This window comes from Balaenoptera borealis, assembly GCF_965194805.1.
Source record: "Balaenoptera borealis genome assembly, chromosome: 2".
NCBI classification, from domain to species: domain Eukaryota; kingdom Metazoa; phylum Chordata; class Mammalia; order Artiodactyla; family Balaenopteridae; genus Balaenoptera; species Balaenoptera borealis.
Window position 1 is genome coordinate 111431135 of NC_138867.1, and position 19290 is coordinate 111450424.

Sequence of the window (19290 nt, forward strand, 5' to 3'; positions counted from 1 at the left end):
AAGAAATAAAAGGAATCCAAATTGGAAAAGAAGAAGTAAAACTGTCACTGTTTGCAGATGACATGATATTATACATAGAAATTCCTAAAGATGCTACCAGGAAACTACTAGAGCTCATCAATGCATTTGGTAAAGTTGCAGCATACAAAATTAATACACAGAAATCTCTTACATTTCTAAAAACTAACAACGAAAGATCAGAAAGAGAAGTTAAGGAAACAATCCCATTTACCATCACATCAAAAAGAATAAAATACCTAGGAATAAACTTACCTAAGGAGGCAAAAGACCTGTACTCAGAAAACTTTAGGATAGCAATGAAAGAAATCAAAGATGACAAAAAAAAGATGGAGAGATATACCATGTTCTTGGATTGGAAGAATCAATATTGTCAAAATGACTATACTACCCAAAGTAATCTATAGATTCAAGGCAATCCCTATCAAATTATCAATAGCAGTTTTCACAGAATTAGAACAAAAAAATTTTACAATCTGAATGGAAACACAAAGACTCCAAATAGCCAAAGCAATCTTGAGAAAGAAAAACGGAGTTGGAGGAATCAGGTTCTGTGACTTCAGACTATATTACAAAGCTACAGTAATCAAGACAGTATGGTACTGGCACAAAAACAGGAATATTGATCAATGGAACAGGATAGAAAGTCCAGAGACAAACTCATGCACCTACGGTCACCTAATCTATGATAAAGGAGGAAACACTAAACAACGGAGAAAAGACAGCCTCTTCAATAAGTGGTGCTGGGAAAACTGGACAGCTACATGTAAAAGAATGAAATTAGAACACTACCTAACACCACACACAAAAATAAACCAAAATGGATTAGAGACCTAAATGTAAGGTCAGACACTATAAAACTCTTAGAGGAAAACATAGGAAGAACACTCTATGACATCAATCACAACAAGATCCTTTATGACCCACCTCCTAGATAAATGGAAATAAAAACACAAATAAACAAATGGGACCTAATGAAACCTCAAAGCTTTTGCACAGCAAATGAAACCATAAACAAGACCAAAAGACAACCCTCAGAATGGGAGAAAATATTTGCAAACGAAGCAACTGACAAAGGATTAATCTCTAAAATTTACAAGCAGCTCATGCAGCTCAATATCAAAAAAACAAACAACCTAATCCAAAAATGGGCAGAACACCTAAGTAGACATTTCTCCAAAGAAGATACACAGATTGCCAACAAACACATGAAAGAATGCTCAACATCACTAATCATTAGAGAAATGGAAATGAAAACTACAATGAGTTATCACCTCACACCGGTCAGAATGGCCATCATCAAAAAATCTACAAACAATAAATGCTGGAGGGGGTGTGGAGAAAAGGGAACCCTCTTGCACTGTGGTGGGAATGTAAATTAATACAGCCACTGTGGAGAACAGTATATGCAGGTTCCTTAAAATCTAAAAATAGAACTACCATACGGCCCAGTAATCCAACTACTGGGCATATACCCTGAGAAAACCATAATTCAAAAAGAGTCATGAACCACAATGTTCACTGCAGTTCTAGTTACAATAGCCAGAACATGGAAGCAACCTAAGTGTCCATCGACAGATGAATGGATAAAGAAGATGTGGCACATATATACAATGGAATATTACTCAGCCATAAAAAGAAATGAAATTGAGTTATTTGTAATGAGGTGGATGGACCTAGAGACTGTTATACAGAGTGAAGTAAGTCAGAAAGAGAAAAATAAATACCGTATGCTAACACATATATATGGAATCTAAAAAAAAAGGTTCTGAAGAACCTAGGGGAAGGACAGGAGTAAAGACACCGACATAGAGAATGGACTTGAGGACACGGGGAGGGGGAATGTTTAGCTGGGACAAAGTGGGAGAGTGGCATGGACTTATATATACTACCAAATGTAAAACAGAAAGCTAGTGGGAAGCAGCTGCATAGCACAGGGAGATCAGCCCGGTGCTTTGTGACCACCTAGAGGTGTGGGATAGGGAGGGTGGGAGGGAGACGCAAGAGGGAGGAGATATGGGGATATATGTATATGGATAGCTTTTTTGGTTATAAAGCAGAAACTAACATACCATTGTAAAGCAATTATACTCCAATAAAGATGTTAAAAAAAAAGACATGAAACATACAGAAAATAAATGGCAAAATACAGATGTAAATACTACCTTTTTAGTAACTACATTAAACATAAATAGATTAAACTCTCCACTTAAAAGGCAGAGATTGGCAGGATAGCTAACATAACATATTCTAATTTATATGTTATCTATAAGAGACACAGTTAAAATTCAAAGTCACAAACAGGTGAAAAGTAAACAGGTTTAAAAAGATATACCATGCAAACTGTACCCAAAAGAGAGCTGGAATGGCTATAGTAAAATCAGATAAAACAGACTTCAGGACAAAACTTGTTACTGAGACAAAGAAGGGTATGTTAAAATGATAAAAGAGTCAATCATCTACCAGAAGGACATAACAATTAAATTCATAAATGCATCTAAAAATAAAGCCTCCAATACATGAAGCAAAAACTGGCATAACTGAAGGGAGAATATAAAAATCCAACAATAAGAGTTGGATACTTCAATACCTGACTTTCCATAAGGGATAAAAGGCAAGTAATGAAATAGAAGCCTTGAACAACACTATAAGCCAAACAGACCTGGCAAACATCTATAAAACACTCCACTCCATCTTATAACAATCTAGTTCAGATTAACACTCCATCAACACTGGATTATACATTCTTCTCAAATACACGAGACATTCCCCATAACAGACCACATGTTTGGCCATAAAACAAATCTCAATAAGCTTGAAAGGACTTAATTCATAAAAGACTGAAATCACACAAATTATGCTCTATGATCATGAAGAAAGAAAATTAGAAATAAATAACAAAGAAAATTTGGGATATTCAAAAATATGTGGAACTTATTAACACATTCCAAAATAGGCAAAAGAAGAAACAAAAAGGGAAATAAAATATTTTGAGATTAATGAAAATGAAAACATTGCATATCAAAATTTATGGAAAGCAGCTAAAGCAGTATTTAGAGGGAAATTTACCTGTAAATGCCTAAAATAAAAAAGAAAAAATATCATAAATCAACAGTCTAATATTCCATCTTATGAAACTAGAAAAAGAAGAGCAAAGTAAACCCGAAGCAGGTAAAATGAAGGAGATGATAAAGGCTAGAGCAAACAAAAATGGAATAGAGTATAGAAAAAACAACACAGAGAAAGAAAAAAGACAGAAGTTGGTCTTTGAAAACAACAAAAATGACAAAATTTCAGCTATACCCACCAAAAACAAAAAGAATGAAGACTCAAATTACTAAAATCAGGAATGAAAAAGAGGACATTACTACTGAACTTACATAAATAACAAGCTTTAAAAGGGAATACTATGTAAAATTATATGCCAACAAATTAGATAATCTATACAAAATGAAAAAATTCCTAGAGACAAATAACTGATTAAAACTGACTCAGGATGAAATATAAAATCAGTGTATACCTATAATAAAGAGATTGAATAAGTAATCAAAAGCTTCCCACAAACAAGCCCATACCAGGATGACTTCACTGGTAAATTCTACCAATTTTTTTTTTTTTTTTTTTTGGCCATGCCACACGGCTTGTGGGATCTTAATTCCCCGACCAGGGATTGAACCTATGCCCCCTACAGTGGAAGCACAGAATCCTAACCACTGGACCACCAAGGAATTCCCTCTACCAAAATATTAGGAGAAATGAATAACTTTATTTTTGAGACAAAAGATAGAAGAGGAGGGAACACTTCTTAAGAATTCTTTGAGGCCAGTACTACCCTGATACCAAAACCAGACTAAGATATAACAAAAAAAGAAATCTACAGACCAATATTCCTTATGTATATAGATGCAAAAATCAACAAAATGCTAGCAAACTGAATTCAGCAGCATATGAAAAGGATTATGCACCATGACAAAGAGGTATTATGCCAGGAACACAGGGTTAATTCAAGAGACAAATATCAGTCAACGTAATATACCACAGTAATAGAATGAAAGACAAAAACCAAATGATCATCTCAATAGATACAGAAAAAGCATTTGACAAAATACTTTTTTTTTTAAATACATTTTTTAAAACCCCCAACAAATTAGCAATAAAAGGAGTCTTCCTCATGATAAAGGGCATCTGCAAAAACATTTTAAGGAATATCATACTTCATAGTGAAAGACAGAAAGCTTTCCCTCTATGATTAGAAACAAGATAACAATGTCTGCTCTTGCTGCTTCAATTCCACATTGCAGTGAAGGCTCTAGCCAGAACAATTAGGCAAGGAAAAGAAATAAAAGATATGCACATTGGAAAGCAACAAGTAAAACTATCTCTATTTGCAGATGACATGATCGGGTATATAAGATATAGAATAACCCAAGGAATCCACAGAAAAAACCTATTAGAGCTAATAAGTGAGTTTAGCAAGATCGTATGAAACATGATCAATATACAAAAACCAACTGTATTTCTATATACTGTCAATCAACAATATGAAAAGGAAATTAAGAAAACCATTCAATTTACAATAGCACCAGAAAGAATAAAATAATTAGCAATAAATTTAACAAAAGAAGTGCAAGATTGAGCAGCCAAGATGGCAGAGTAGAAAGACCCTGAGCTCACCTCCTCTCATGAGCACACCAAAATCACAACTATCTGTAGAACAACCACAGATGAAGAAGACTGGAACTGACCAGAAAAGATCTTCTACAACTAAAGACATAAAGAAGGAAGCACAATGAGACAGGCAGAAGGGGTGGGCTCATGATATAATCAAATCCCATACTCCACAGGTGGGAGACCCACAGACTGGAGAATAAGTATACTGCAGAGGTTTTTCCACAGGAATGAGAATTCTGAGCCCCATGTCAGGCTCCCCAGCCTGGGAGTCTGGCTCCAGAAAGACAAGCCCCCAGAGCATTTGGCTTTAGAGCATTTGGCTTTAAAGTCTAGCAGGGCTTAAATAGAGACTTCACTCTTAAAGGGTGTACACAAAATCCCACAGACACCAGGACCCAGGGCAATAGCAATAATTTGATATGACCCTGGGCCAGACCTAACTGCTGGTCTTAGAGAGTCTCCCGGAGAGGCGGGGGCTGGCTGCAGCTCACCCTGGGGACCTGGGCACTGATGGCAGACATATTGGGGAACATTCAAATGCATGAACAGTGCTGCTGGAGGCTGCCATCTTGACTCATCAGCGTCAAGACCTGGCCCCACCCAACAGGAGGCAAGCACCAGTGCTGGGACACCCCAGGCCAAACAACTAAGTGGGCGGGGACACAGACCCATCCATCAGCAGACAGGCTGCCCAAAGACTTTCCTGAGTGCACAGCTGACTCCAGACACACCACTAGACATGACCTTGCCCACCACAGGGCCAAGACCTAGCTCTGCCCACCAATGGGCAGGTACTGGCCCATCCCACAAGGAAGCCTGCACTAGCCTCTAGACCATCCTCACTCATCAGTGGGCAGACACAAGAAGCAGAAAATTACAATTCCACACCCTGCAGACTGAGCTCGCCAACAGCAAGCCAGACTCTACTCTAGGACCAACTGGGCCCTGGCCCTGCCCACCAGAAGGCCAATGCAACCTTCAGGACACCTCAGACCACATACCCACCTGTGTCAGGAACAGCACCCTCCTCGCTCAACAATCTGAAATGAGCTCTGGGATTACTAGGCCCTGCAGCCAGACTCCAGGAACCAGCTCTGCCTGAGAGTAGTCCAGCACTAACCTCAGGATCCGGCTTCACCTGCCAGTGGGTGAGCAACAGCTCTAGATTCTTCGAGACCCTGACTCCACCCACCAGTGAGCCACTACTAGCTCCAGGGCCCCCTAGAGTTCTACAACCAGTTGCCTTTTGACCAGGTCCCACTAAAGAGCAGTCAGTAGTATCCAGGGCCTGGCAACCAATCAGACAAGGGGCCAACCAAGCCTACCAGACCACCCACATAGTCAGCCCACCACAAGAGAAGGAACCCATAGAGCATACAGCTTAGGTGATGAGAGGGGAGTACACTGCTGGGGTGCATAGGAAGTCTCCTACAGAAGGCCACTTCTCCAAGGTTGAGAAATGTAACTAACCTCCACATACTTAGAAATACAAAGAGCAACTTATACAAAATGAGGCAGCAGAAGAATATATTTCAGACGAAGAACAAGATAAAACCCCAGAAGAAGAACTAAATGAAGTGGAGATAAGCAATCTACCTGAGAAAGAGTTCAGAGTACTATACTGCCCAGTGCTATAAAGCAGGTTCTTATTAGTTATCTATTTTATAGAACAAATTCTCAGAAAGTTAAAATCTCCCAAGACTGAGCAGGAAGAAATAGAAAATATGAACAGACCAATTACCAGTACTGAAATTGAATCAGTAATTTTAAAACTCTCAACAAACAAAACTCTAGTACCAGATGGCTTCACAGGAGAATTTTACCAAACATTTAGAGAAGAGTTAACACCTACCCTTCTGAAACTATTCCAAAAATCTAGAGAGAAACAAACACTTCCAAACTCATTCTAAGAGGCCACCATCACCCTGATACCAACACCAGACAAAGATATCATAAAAAAAGTAAATTATACATCAATATCACTGATGAACATAGATGCAAAAATCCTCAACAAAACATTAGCAAACCAAAAAAAAAAATACTAGCAAACCAAATCCAACAATACATTAAAAAGATCATGAACCATAATCAAGTAGGATTTATCCCAGGGATGCAAGGATTTTTCAATATCTACAAATCAATCAATGCGATACACCACATTAACAAACTGAAAAATAAACACCATATGATCATCTCAATAGATGCAGAAAAAGCTTTTGATAAAATTCAACATCCATTTATGATAAAACTCTCCAGAAAGTGGGCACAGAGGGAACACACCTCAACATAATAAAGGCCATATGTGACAAACCCACAGCTAACATCATACTCAACAGTGAAAAGCTGAACGCATTCCCTCTAAGAGCAGAAACAAGACAAGGATGCCCACTCTTGCCATTTTTATTCAACATAGCTTTGGAAGTCCTAGCCACAGAATTCAGACAAGAAAAAAAAAAATAAAAGGAATACAAATTGGAAAGGAAGAAGTAAAACTGTCACTGTTTGCAGATGACATGATGTTACACAAAGAAAATCCTAAAGATGCCACCAGAAAACTACTAGAGCCCATCAACGAATTTGGTAAAGTTGCAGGATACAAAATTAATATACAGAAATCTGTTGCATTTCTATTCACTAACAATGAAATCTCAGAAAGAGAAATTAAGGAAACAGTCCCATTTACCACCTCATCAAATGAAAAAAAAAAAAACAAAAAACCTAGGAATAAAACTATCTCAGGAGGCAAAAGACCTGTACTCCAAGAACTATAAGATGCTGATGAAAGAAACTGAAGGTGACACAAACAGATGGAAAGATATACTGTGTTCATGTATTGGAAGAATCAATATTATTAAAATTACCATATTGCCCAAGACAATCTACAGATTCAATGCAATGTGTATCAAGTTACCAATGGCATTTTTCACAGAACTCGAACAAATAATTTAAAAATTTGTATGGAAACACAAAAGATCCTGAATAGCCAAAACAATCTTGAAAAAGAAAAACGGAGCTGAAAGAATCAGGCTCCCTGACTTCAGACTATACTACAAAGCTACAGTAATCAAAACAGTATGGTCCTGGCACACACACAAAAATAGGCACATAGATCAATGGAACAGAATACAGAGCCCAGAAATAAACTCATGCACTTATGGTCAATTAATCTACGACAAAGGAGGCAAGAATATACAATGGAGAAAAGATAGTCTCTTCAATAAGTGGTGTTGGGAAAACTGGACAGCTACATGTAAAAGAATGAAATTGAACATTCTCTAATACCATACACAAAAATAAACTCAAAATGGATTAAAGACCTAAATGTAAGACCGGATACTATAAAACTCCTAGAGGAAAACATAGGCAGAACACTCTTTGACATAAATCACAACAATATTTTTTGGATCCATCTTCTACAGTAATGGAAATAAAACCAAAAATAAGCAAACAGGACCTAATTAAACTTAAAAGCTTTTCCACAGCAAAGGAAATCATAAACAAAATGAAGGGACAACCTACAGAATGGGAGAAAATATTTGCAAATGATGCGACAGACAAGGGATTAATTTCCAAAATACTGTATACCAATAGCTCATAGAGTTCAATAAAAAAAAACAAAATAAAACAAAAACAACCAATCGTGCTTTGTGTCCTCCTAGAGGTGTGGGATAGGGAGGGTGGGAGGGAGACACAAGAGGGAGGAGATATAGGGATATATGTACGTGTATAGCTGATTCACTTTGTTATAAAGCAGAAACTAACACACCATTGTAAAGCAATTATACTCCAATAAAGATGTTAAAAAGTAAATAAATAAAATAAAATATACAAATGCTAAAAAAAAAAAGGGCAGATACCTAATAGACATTTCTCCAAAGAAGACATACAGATGGCCAAGAGGCACATGAAAAGATGCTCAACATCACTATTAGAGAAATGCAAATCAAAACTACAATGAGGTATCACCTCACATCAGTTAGAATGGGCATGATAAGAAAATCTACAAACAACAAATGCTGGAGAGGGTGTGGAGAAAAGGGAACCCTCTTGCACTGTTGGTGGGAATGTAAATTGATACAGCCACTATGGAGAACAGTATGGAGGTTCCTTAAAAAACTAACAATAGAATTACCATATGATCCAGCCATCCCACTACTGGGCATTTACCCAGAGAAAACCATAATTCAAAAAGACACATGCACCCCAATGTTCACTGCAGCACTGTTTACAATAGCCAGGTCATGGAAGCAACCTAAATGCCCATCGACAGATGAATGGATAAAGATGTGGTACATATATACAATGGAATATTACTCAGCCATAAAAAGAAACGAAACTGGGTCATTTGTAGAGACATGGATGCATCTAGAGACTGTCATACAAAGTGAAGTAAGTCAGAAAGAGAAAAACAAATATCGTATATTAACGCATATATGTGGAACCTAGAAAAATGGTACAGATGAACCGGTTTGCAGGGCAGAAATTGAGACACAGATGTAGAGAACAAACGTATGGACTCCAAGGAGGGAAAGCAGCGGGGGGGTGGGGGTGTGATGAATTGGGCGATTGGGATTGACATGTATACACTGATGTGTATAAAACTGATGACTAATAAGAACCTGCTGTATAAAAAAATATAAATAAATAAATAAATAAATAAATTTATAAAAAAGAATATATATTAAATATATATAAATAACTGAATTACTTTGGTATACACATACAACTAACACAACACTGTAAAATCAAGTATACTGAAATTTTTTTAAAATTCTGAACTAGAAACTGCACACACACAAAGTAGTGTAAGACTTGTATACTGAAAACTACAAAGCACTACTGAGGGAAAGTAAAGAAGACCTAAATAAATGGAAAGACACCCCATGTTCATGAATTGGAAGACTATATTGCTAATATGGCAATACTATCCTAATAATTTACAGGTTCAGTGCAATCCTCATCAAAATTCCAACTCCCTGGTTCACATAAATGGAAAAGCCTATCCTAAAGTTCCTGTGGAAATGCAAGGGACCCAGAATAGCCAAAAATCTTGGAAAAGAAAAATAAAGCTGAAGTACTCATTCACCGATTTTAAAACTTAAAATAAAACTACATTAATGAAAATTGTATGATATTGGCATAAGGACAGACATATAGGTCAATGGTATAGAATTTTTAAGCCAGAAATAAACCCAGATATGTATGTCAAATGATTTTTGACATGGATGCCAAGACAATACAGTAAGGAAAGAACAATCTTTTCAACAAATGGTGCTGGGACATATGGAAATCTAAGTGCAAAAGAATGAAGTTGGACCCATAGCTCACACCATAAATAAAAATTAACTCAAGGAGTTCCCTGGTGGCCTAGTGGTTAAGATTCCAGGCTTTCACTGCCGTGGCCCGGGTTCAGTCCCTGGTTGGGGAACTGAGATCCCACAAGCTGCATGGCATGGACCAAAAAAAAAAAGAGGACTCAAAATGTATCAAACTTAAATGTAAGAGCTAAAATTATAAAACTCTTAAGAGAAAACACAGGTGTAATTTTTGTGACCTTGGATCAGGCAATGGTTTCTTAGATGTGCCATATGAATTATAAGCAACCAAAGGGAAAAGAAAAGATTAACAGGACTTCATTAACATTAAAAACTTCTGTGCATCGAAGGACACCATCAAGGAAAACCACAGAATGGGAGAAATATTTTCAAGTTATATATCTGGTAAAGATCAGGTATCCAGGATATAAAAAAGAATACATATCTTATATCTCAATAAAAAGACAACCTAATCTTAAAATGGACAAAGGATTTAAATAGGTATTTCTCCAAAGAAGATAAAGAAATGGCCAATAAAAACATGAAAAGATGTTCAACATCATTAGTCATTATGCAAATGCAAATATAAGCCACAAGAAGATAACACATCACACACCATAGGATGACTATAATAATAAAAAAGCAGAAAATAATAAGTGTTGACAAGGGTGTGAAGAAATGGGAACTGTCATACGTTGATGGTGGGAAAGTAAAATGGTGCAGCCACTGTAGGAAACAGTGTAACAGTTTCTACAAAAGTTAAACACAGAGTTACCATATGATCCAGTAATTCTACTCCTAGGATAAGCAAGAGAATTGAAAATATCTGTTCACCCAAAAATTTGTACACAAATGTTCATAGTAGCATTATTTACAATAATCAGAAAGTGGAAACAACTCAAATGTTCATCAACTGACAAATGGATAAACAAAATGTGGCATATCTGTACAATGGCATATTATTTAGCTCTAAAAAGTAATGAAATACTAATACATGCTACAACATGGATGAACCTTGAAAACTATGTTAAGTGAAAGAAGCCAGACACAAAAGACCACATTTTATACGATTCTATTTGTATGAAATGTCCAGAATAAACAAATCTACACAGGCAGTAAATAGATTAATGCTTTCCAGGGACTGGGACGGTGGGTGAGAGGGGGAGAATGGGGAATGACTGCTAAAGGACACAGGGTTTGTTTTAGGGGTGATGGAGACATTCTGGAATTAGATTAATGATGGTTGCACCACCTTGTTGTTCAATACACTAAAACCACTGAATTATATACTTCAAAAAGGTGAAATTTATGGTATGTAAATTACATCTCAATAAAAAGATAAATTTTTAAAAAGGTTAGATCTACCCCATTTTTGAAGATGATGGAGAGGTCTCAGCCTTGTAAAACCATGTGCACACCCCTCAGGATCTACTTTCATCTCTCCTTCTGGTCACTATACCAATAATTAAAGTCAAGTTACAATATAACCTGACTAAAGAAGTAGTGGGCCTAATGAGGGAAAATCAGACTATACACTGAAGAAGCTATAGGACCTAGTCAACATATTCCATCAGGATCTAATTATTGGGTCTGGATCCTAAGGATGCTGGTTCAAGGTGGGAGGTAGGGATGGGGTGCCTGTGACATGTAAAATTGGCATGAGTCTGTGTTTATGCTTACCTTGGGCCACATCTCTTTTCACACACAATGTGAACCACTCACAGCTCTGATCATTAGGAGGATTTCCAAAACACTGCATTTCTGGACCATTTCCAGTAGCAACATATTTTCAATTTGCACCCATATTTTGAGCTAACCCATTCATGAATCAATCTCAGCTATTTTCCACTTCTAAATAAATGGAAAGACACCCCCTGTTTGTGAATTGGAGGACTATACTGCTAACACAGCACTACTATGCAAATAATCTACAGGTTCAGTGCAATCCCTATCAAAATTTCAACGTCCTTGTTCACATAAATGGAAAAGCCTATCATAAAGGTCCTACTGCTGGGCCTGTCCCATCTTATGACGTGGTGGGTCTGACAGACATGAACTCAATGGGCAGCTTTGTTGCATAATCACTTGACATTCCAAGGTTAAACACTCAATTTCTACCACAAATACTCCATTTCTAACTTTCCTGCTATAGGATCCATTTAAAGTTGGCCAACTTCTGTTTTAGCTGGTAAACAGGTAGGGGCAGATAATGGGATATGCTGCTCTGGACCAACTACTGGATATTTAAAGACTTCACCAATGTGGCAGGACCCTGAATTTTTACAATCTAGCTATGATCAAAGGGTCACACAGTCTATCACCCAGAAAATGGTAGCCTGATACAGTAGAGGAATGATCTCTTGAACATTCCAGTAAGGTGTTAGCTTGAACATTATAATTATACTCTGCAAAGACAAGGGTATCTTCCAGGATGTATTCTACAACCCCAAATCAACAACTATATTATGTAGAACACATGGGTCTGGGAACCCTGGGGTGGAAACAGGAATGGCTCCACTTAATGCCACTCAGAGTGACCCCCTTGGAGAATTTCTGTTTCCTATCTCTACATTTATAGGCTCTGTGGGTCTAGAGCTACACTACCCAATAAGGTAGCCAATAGCTATGTGTGGCTGTTTACATTTAAATGTAATTAAATTAAATTAAAAATTAATTTCTTTAGTTGTACCAGTCACATTTCAAGTGCTCAACAGCCACATAAGAAAGTGGCTACCATAATAAATAGCACAAATACTAAACATTTCCATTACTGCAGAATGTTCTATTGGACAGAACAACTCCACAGGACCTGGTTACCAGAATAGAAAGCTTCTACCAGGGGATAAAGAGAATCCTACTGAAATTTAAGCTATGGCTACTGCACTGTCACTTCAAGCAGTTTATGCCAAGAGACTAGGAAGCAATAAAAGGAGTCACTTTACTGACAGGGGTCACTGACCCTGATCATCAAGAGGAGACAGTGTTGCTGTTACGTAATAAAGATAGGGAAGAATATGGTGCTCAGGTGATTCACTGGAGGGTTTCTTGGAACCGTCAAATTTTAATAGTAAATGGACAAGTGTATCATTCATGGCCTCAAAAGATAATGGTAAACAGGGGCTCTGACTCCCCAAGGATGAGGGTTTGGGTCAGACTAACAGAAGCACCACCTACTCCAGCAGAGGTACAAGCCTGACAGAGCGATGAAGAACACCTTCATATTTCCTGTGTAGTAACATGACAATGACTCAAGGTCCAAATAAGCATGCCCCAGTGCTTTGTTACTATGCAAGTCTCTTTGAAACACTGAAACAACTGCCATATCTAAGAGTTGAGAGATCAGGATTGTCTGAGATTAGATTCCTATAACTAGGAAAATGGTGGCTGAAATTGAAAGCGCTACTTCCAAAATATTTTTTTTTGCCAAGTTTTTCTCTGTCTCAGAGCCTTTGCACTTGCTATTCTTTTTGTCTAGAATACTCATCTTCCAGATCTTTCACACAGCTGGCTCATTATCATTGCAATATCACCTCCTTAAAAGAGGTTCTCCCTGATCAACAAAATCTTCCAACACAGATATTTTTCTTTACACCATTATAATTCCTTCGTAAGACTTCTAAAATGTGTATTCATGTTATTTATTGATTTTTAATTTTCTTATTTATTGTTCAATTCCACCACTTGAATTTAATCTTCACAAGGGCAGACACTTTGGTGGTTCTATTCACTGCAACATCCTCAGCACCTAAGAACAATGCCTGATACATTGTAGGTGCCAATAAATATTTTCTAATTGACTGTTGCAGAGACTAACAAAACTAGATTAGAAATTAGGGACAGGTTATTTCAATACCTTTAACTGACCAATAAGCCAATGGGGACAAAAAACCTAAAGGGAATAACCTGCCAAATATATGCAGCTAGTTTCTAGCAGATTCAGCATCAGAATCTTGGTTTGGGGGTATTAAAGTCCCTGCTCTTTCCACTGAATCATCGATATACAAGTAAATAACAAATACTGCAACTGTTCTAAGAATGAACACCGAAGCCATATGCAGAAGGCAAAGAAAGTGAACTATACTTAATATCAACTTTAAATACTATACCTACCACCCCTTGTCTGTGCAATTATTAGAGAAGCAAACAGAAAACTCCCAAATATCATAGCAGCAGCAAAGACTGGGAGGGCTAGGAACATAGTTAATTCACAAGAGAACTCAAACTACATTTCTTTACCACCTTCTCTTCTAAATCCTCTGCCAATGCTTCTTGACGTACCATAAAGGCACTGCTCCAATGTTCATGCTGGAGAAAAGATGTGGAGATAATTGCTGTTGATAATCTGTACCTAGAACAATAGTCCTAAAAGGCCTTACACTCATTTTGTAATTAATGATTTTTCTTATTTTATCTTGGCAAAAACAGGGTATTTACACATTGTGACTACTGCCCATTATACTAAAGTAGAACACCCATGTCCATTTTCTAAGTTATAATTACTCATTGCAACAAACAGAACAAGTCATACTCAAAAAATTCCTGAAAGAAAACTCTTTGTCCAAATCAAGCTTTCTTTTTTTTTTTTTTTTGCTTAATAAGTGATGATTAAAAGAACAGAGAAGGATCTTCATATTGTACCAGCCTCAATTTGGTATAGCAGAATTTCAATACTGACAATCACTTCCTTCCAAAAGGAATGAATAAGAATGAGTCAGAAATCTTTCCCCTTTGAATCAGTTATTAGTTATGAGCAAGTCTCTGGGACTGTCCCCCACGAAAGTGGGGTCTAAATCTGCTATAACTTTGGAATTAAGATATCTTAAAAGCAGTGTGATAATATCTGCATATTATTTGATACAACTTTGGGTAGAGAAGGAAAGACAGTAGAAAAATGCCTATTATATGTATCTAGGAATCCTGAGGGTTTTTTTCCTCATTGCTTATTTTAAAAATTAGCTTAAAAATCAAATAATTATTTTAAGAATTAAAAAATTAGCCCTAGTCCAGAGGAGGAAATCACACCTGATTGGCAAAATAAATGGTTCTAGATCTTTACTCCCCAATGAAGAGACTGACAACGTAAGGCGTAACAGAATGAAGCGGTGCTGTGTAATATAAAGAAATCCCCCAGGTGATTCTGCAACTCTTCCCTTTCCCTCTTTCCCCTTCTACTTTTAACACTAAGTGAAGGTAGTTCCTATACCAGTTGATCACTAGAATCTACTGCAGCGTTTTAAAAAATACAAATTCCTGGATCCAAATCCTCAATGTTTTGTTCAGTGGTGACCCTTCTAGCCCATGCTTAATGTGTCTAGGGGGCAATCCAGTACTGACCATGCTAACATAGCTCGTGAATGTGGCCACACAATTCCCTGTCTCATGAAGCTCCAAAGGCTCATTGTCAAATCCCTATGAAATTTAGGTGAAAGTGAATACGCAGGTCTTAGCCTTAACTAGTTAAGAAGCGTGAACAACAGTTGCTTTCCCAACTATTATAATTAAGGATATGATGTGAGAATGCGAAACGCATCACAGCCAAATGGAGATCACCCTGCCCCTCAAGGATGGACATGGACATACAGGCAGGTGAGACTGGAACCCAGGCAGAAAGGGCAGATACAGGAACCAATTGTTGTATTCAAAGAACAGACCACCAATCCAATCCACTTATTTTTCCATGATGGAGACAGAAAACTCAACAAAGGAAGTGGGTCAGAAAAGATGACTAAGAAGGAATGCATACCACTCTAGAAAACATTTGATCCTAGAACTGGCTAAGTCAGGAACATTTCAGAGTGGAATCACAAAGAGGTCTTATCCATAGGAACAGGTTGGCTTTTGCTTTCAAGGTCTATGTGGTTTCTCAGCAAAAGGTATTCCTGCAACGTCAAGAACATGGTTTCCCAGATTCCTGTAACCAGTGGGTCAATCTTGACTGTAGAGACAGCTACTTTCAGACTACATTCTGGCAGCAGTGAGAGGGCTTTGATTCTAGGGACACCTTCCCGTGAAGGGACAGGTTTAAAGAACAATCTTAGCTTACACCTAAGCTCTTGCAGGAAGCCTCCTCTGAACATTCAGGCTGCATGCCTGTTCACTGGATCCCAGGACCACTGTATACATACCTCCTTTATAGCACTTACTGTAACTTTGAAAGCAGCTGTTCATATGTATGACTCTCAAAAAACCATGGCCTCTGTATGAGAATGGGAATTGTTTTCTTTGCCTTCCTAACCCTAGTTCCTAGGAGAGTAACCAGCACATCAAAGGTGCTAAAGAAACATTTGTTGTTTTGTTTGCTGATTCAGCTTGTCATTCCCAAAGCACAAATATCTATCTTCTGTGTCTGGCTCAGCCACACTAGGGGCTTGTGCTAGGCTAAAGTACTGGAGCTCAGAGCAGTAGACTCAAGTGCTCCTCCTATCAACTGAGGAGTGAGGTCTGCCTGAAGAGAGAGACAGAGGAACCTCCTAGCACAAGTGGGGACACAGATGGGAGCAAAGGACTCTGTGTAGGTCTCTCTCCATCACTTTCTACCCCAAGAATTCATCTCAATTCCAGGTGCCTGGTGGAGGCAGCACCACACCAGAAGACAATAAAATCTGTTTTCTCTCCTAATTTTAAAACAATCCCCAAAGATTTATCCTTGAGAATTTAGAGGTCCCTGAGCTAGAAGCCAAACTTTTGTGAGCTGTGACCTTTTCCTGCCACTTGAAACACAGCCCAAAGGAATGATATTTTGCCCTTACCAAAAAATAATCCATATGAGGGTCATAGTATCCTCCAATGCCATGATCAGCAACCTAGCAGTAAAAAAAAAAAAAAATACAAGGTTAGCTAGGTGGACAGCCTCTAAGCCAGCCTAGGAACTCTGCATTCCCAAGCCTGCTCCTAAATGAAGACAATAAGCAGCTTATCTACCACCTGCACCTAGACCAGGAAACTAAGGAACAGACAGAATATGGAACTTACCCAAGGTGACAAAGATAGAAAGTAGCAAAGCTTGAATTCTTTTTTTTTTTTAAATAAATTTATTTATTTATTTTTGGCTGCTTTGGGTCTTCGTTGCTGCACGCGGGCTTTCTCTAGTTGCAGCGAGCGGGAGCTACTCTTCGTCGTGGTGCACAGGCTTCTCATTGTGGTGGCTTCTCTTATTGAGGAGCATGGGCTCTCGATGCGTGAGCTTCAGTAGCTGTGGCTCGTGGGCTCTAGAGCTCAGGCTCAATAGTTGTGGCTCACGGGCTTAGTTGCTTCGTGGCATGAGGGACCTTCCCAGACCAGGGATCGAACCCGTGTCCCCTGCATTGGCAGGCGGATTCCCAACCACTGTGCCACCAGGGAAGTCCCAAAGCTTGAATTCTTACCCAGGTTTTTTGATTCCTGAGCTCTATGCTCTTAAACCCTAGGCCATTTGTGCCCAGAGAAAGAGGCAAACAAAAATCAGACTGGGTAGGTTTCTGTGGGAAGGGGCATGGAAGTGGGGCTCACAACATTTCAAGGCCAGTGTCCTCAGGCTAGAGAATGGAAAGCTTCAGGGTAGAGGTAACTATGGCTCAACTGCCAGATTAGAAAGGGCAAGAAAGGGGGACAGGACACAGATTCCTCACTCAGATACCTCATACCTGGAAAAATTCAGCTGTTTCATCTGACAGCCCAGTGATGAGCTGAATCCTGCGATTCACTTGGCCAATCACAGGGTCTTCCTCTTCTGTCAGAAATACACTGGAGAAAATCAGGTAGACGACAAGGGCATGGGGAAAGGAGAAAAGTGGACCAATGTGAGTCAGGAGAAAAAGATGGGGTAGAAAAGGAGGTGGGGAAGTTGGAGGGTTTGGAGATCATTCCTCTTGTCTCTGGACACTGTGTCACAACTGTCATTTCTGGCTCAGAAATGCTGTATGAGGACGTTCAGAATCCCCACAATGTCAGCATTCACAGGGCCCTTGGAACTCATCCCTTCCAACCCTCTGATGTGGTAACAACAATACTGGGACAATACTGAGGAGGTATATTATCTGAGTTTATAGAGTCAGTAAGTGGCAGAGCTAGGACTATAACTCAAGTCTTCAAGATTTTCGTCCTGTGCTTTTTTTGTGATATAACAAGATCTCCTAAAATTTTAAGTAAAACTCAAAACTGGTCAAACCATGATAAAAATGAGTGTATAATTTAAGCTAGAACAAAATCACTCTTAGGGTCCATAAACAAACACAAACCACACATATACACACATACACACTATAAGCCCACATGGAAGTATGCACACAGAGTCACAGCTAAGGACAATGTGAGAGACAAACAGTAAACAAATGGAGAGACACGACGTGAACACACAGGTCAGAGAAATCTCACATATACGAGTAAGGTGACTGGAAGAGATGCCAAACCACCCCATGCCCAGATTACCTTTGGCTGACTCTCACTTTGGATGACTGGACAGAAGGTGAAGTGATACTGAAGACTCTGGATCGTTTCATCTAGGAAATAAAATCTGAGAATAAATATAGTCTCACTTCATCCCTAACTATCTGCTTATGTCCAGAGACCCTAGAGATAGAACTATCATTAACTAATTCATTTATTATTTTAAAAACTTATTCTGAACTATTTAAAGCATACACAGAACTGTGAAGAATAACACAGCAAATTCATAGGTACCCCTAACTCAGGCCTGCCAAATCTTGGCATTGGTCAGGTGAGGCAGAGACTACCTACCTACACAATACCTATATGAAAGGCTTTCTCTCTTTTTTCACTAATAAGATAATCCTGATTTTATTTAAGATACCAATGTGCCCAGAAAAAAGATTATACCTTCTCATTTCACTTCTATCCTCGTGTGAACCTGATTACAGTCTGTAAAATTATTTGTAAGCAAAAGTTGTTGTTATTTGTAAGCTCAATAAAGGGGGTGGGGCTTCCCTGGTGGCGCAGTGGTTGAGAATCTGCCTGCCAATGCAGGGGACACGGGTTCGAGCCCTGGTCTGGGAAGATCCCACATGCCGCGGAGCAACTAGGCCCGTGAGCCACAATTACTGTGCCTGCGCATCTGGAGCCTGTGCTCCGCAACAAGAGAGGCCGCGATAGTGAGAGGCCCGCGCACCGCGATGAAGAGTGGCCCCCACCTGCCGCAACTAGAGAAAGCCCTCGCACAGAACGAAGACCCAACACAGCCATAAAATAAATAAAAAAATAAATTTAAAAAAATAAATAAAGGGGGTGGGGCAGATAGTTGGAGCAGACTCTTTTAGGGCCCTTCCCCTTTCTAACTGCTTCTGGTCTCAAA

General features: G+C 38.6%; 1 protein-coding gene across 1 annotated transcript in view; it reads right to left on the bottom strand.

The window, feature by feature from the left end:
* LOC309623693 (prolyl 4-hydroxylase subunit alpha-2-like) overlaps positions 1-19290 on the bottom strand; it is a 121955-nt gene that overhangs the window by 81821 nt on the left and 20844 nt on the right. Inside the window, exons 3-5 of the mRNA XM_082380793.1 lie at positions 18411-18481; positions 17627-17726; positions 16754-16807 (exon numbers count right to left, since the gene is read on the bottom strand). Coding sequence (XP_082236919.1) covers positions 16754-16807; positions 17627-17726; positions 18411-18481 — 225 coding nt within the window. The remainder of the gene's footprint in view (positions 1-16753; positions 16808-17626; positions 17727-18410; positions 18482-19290) is intronic.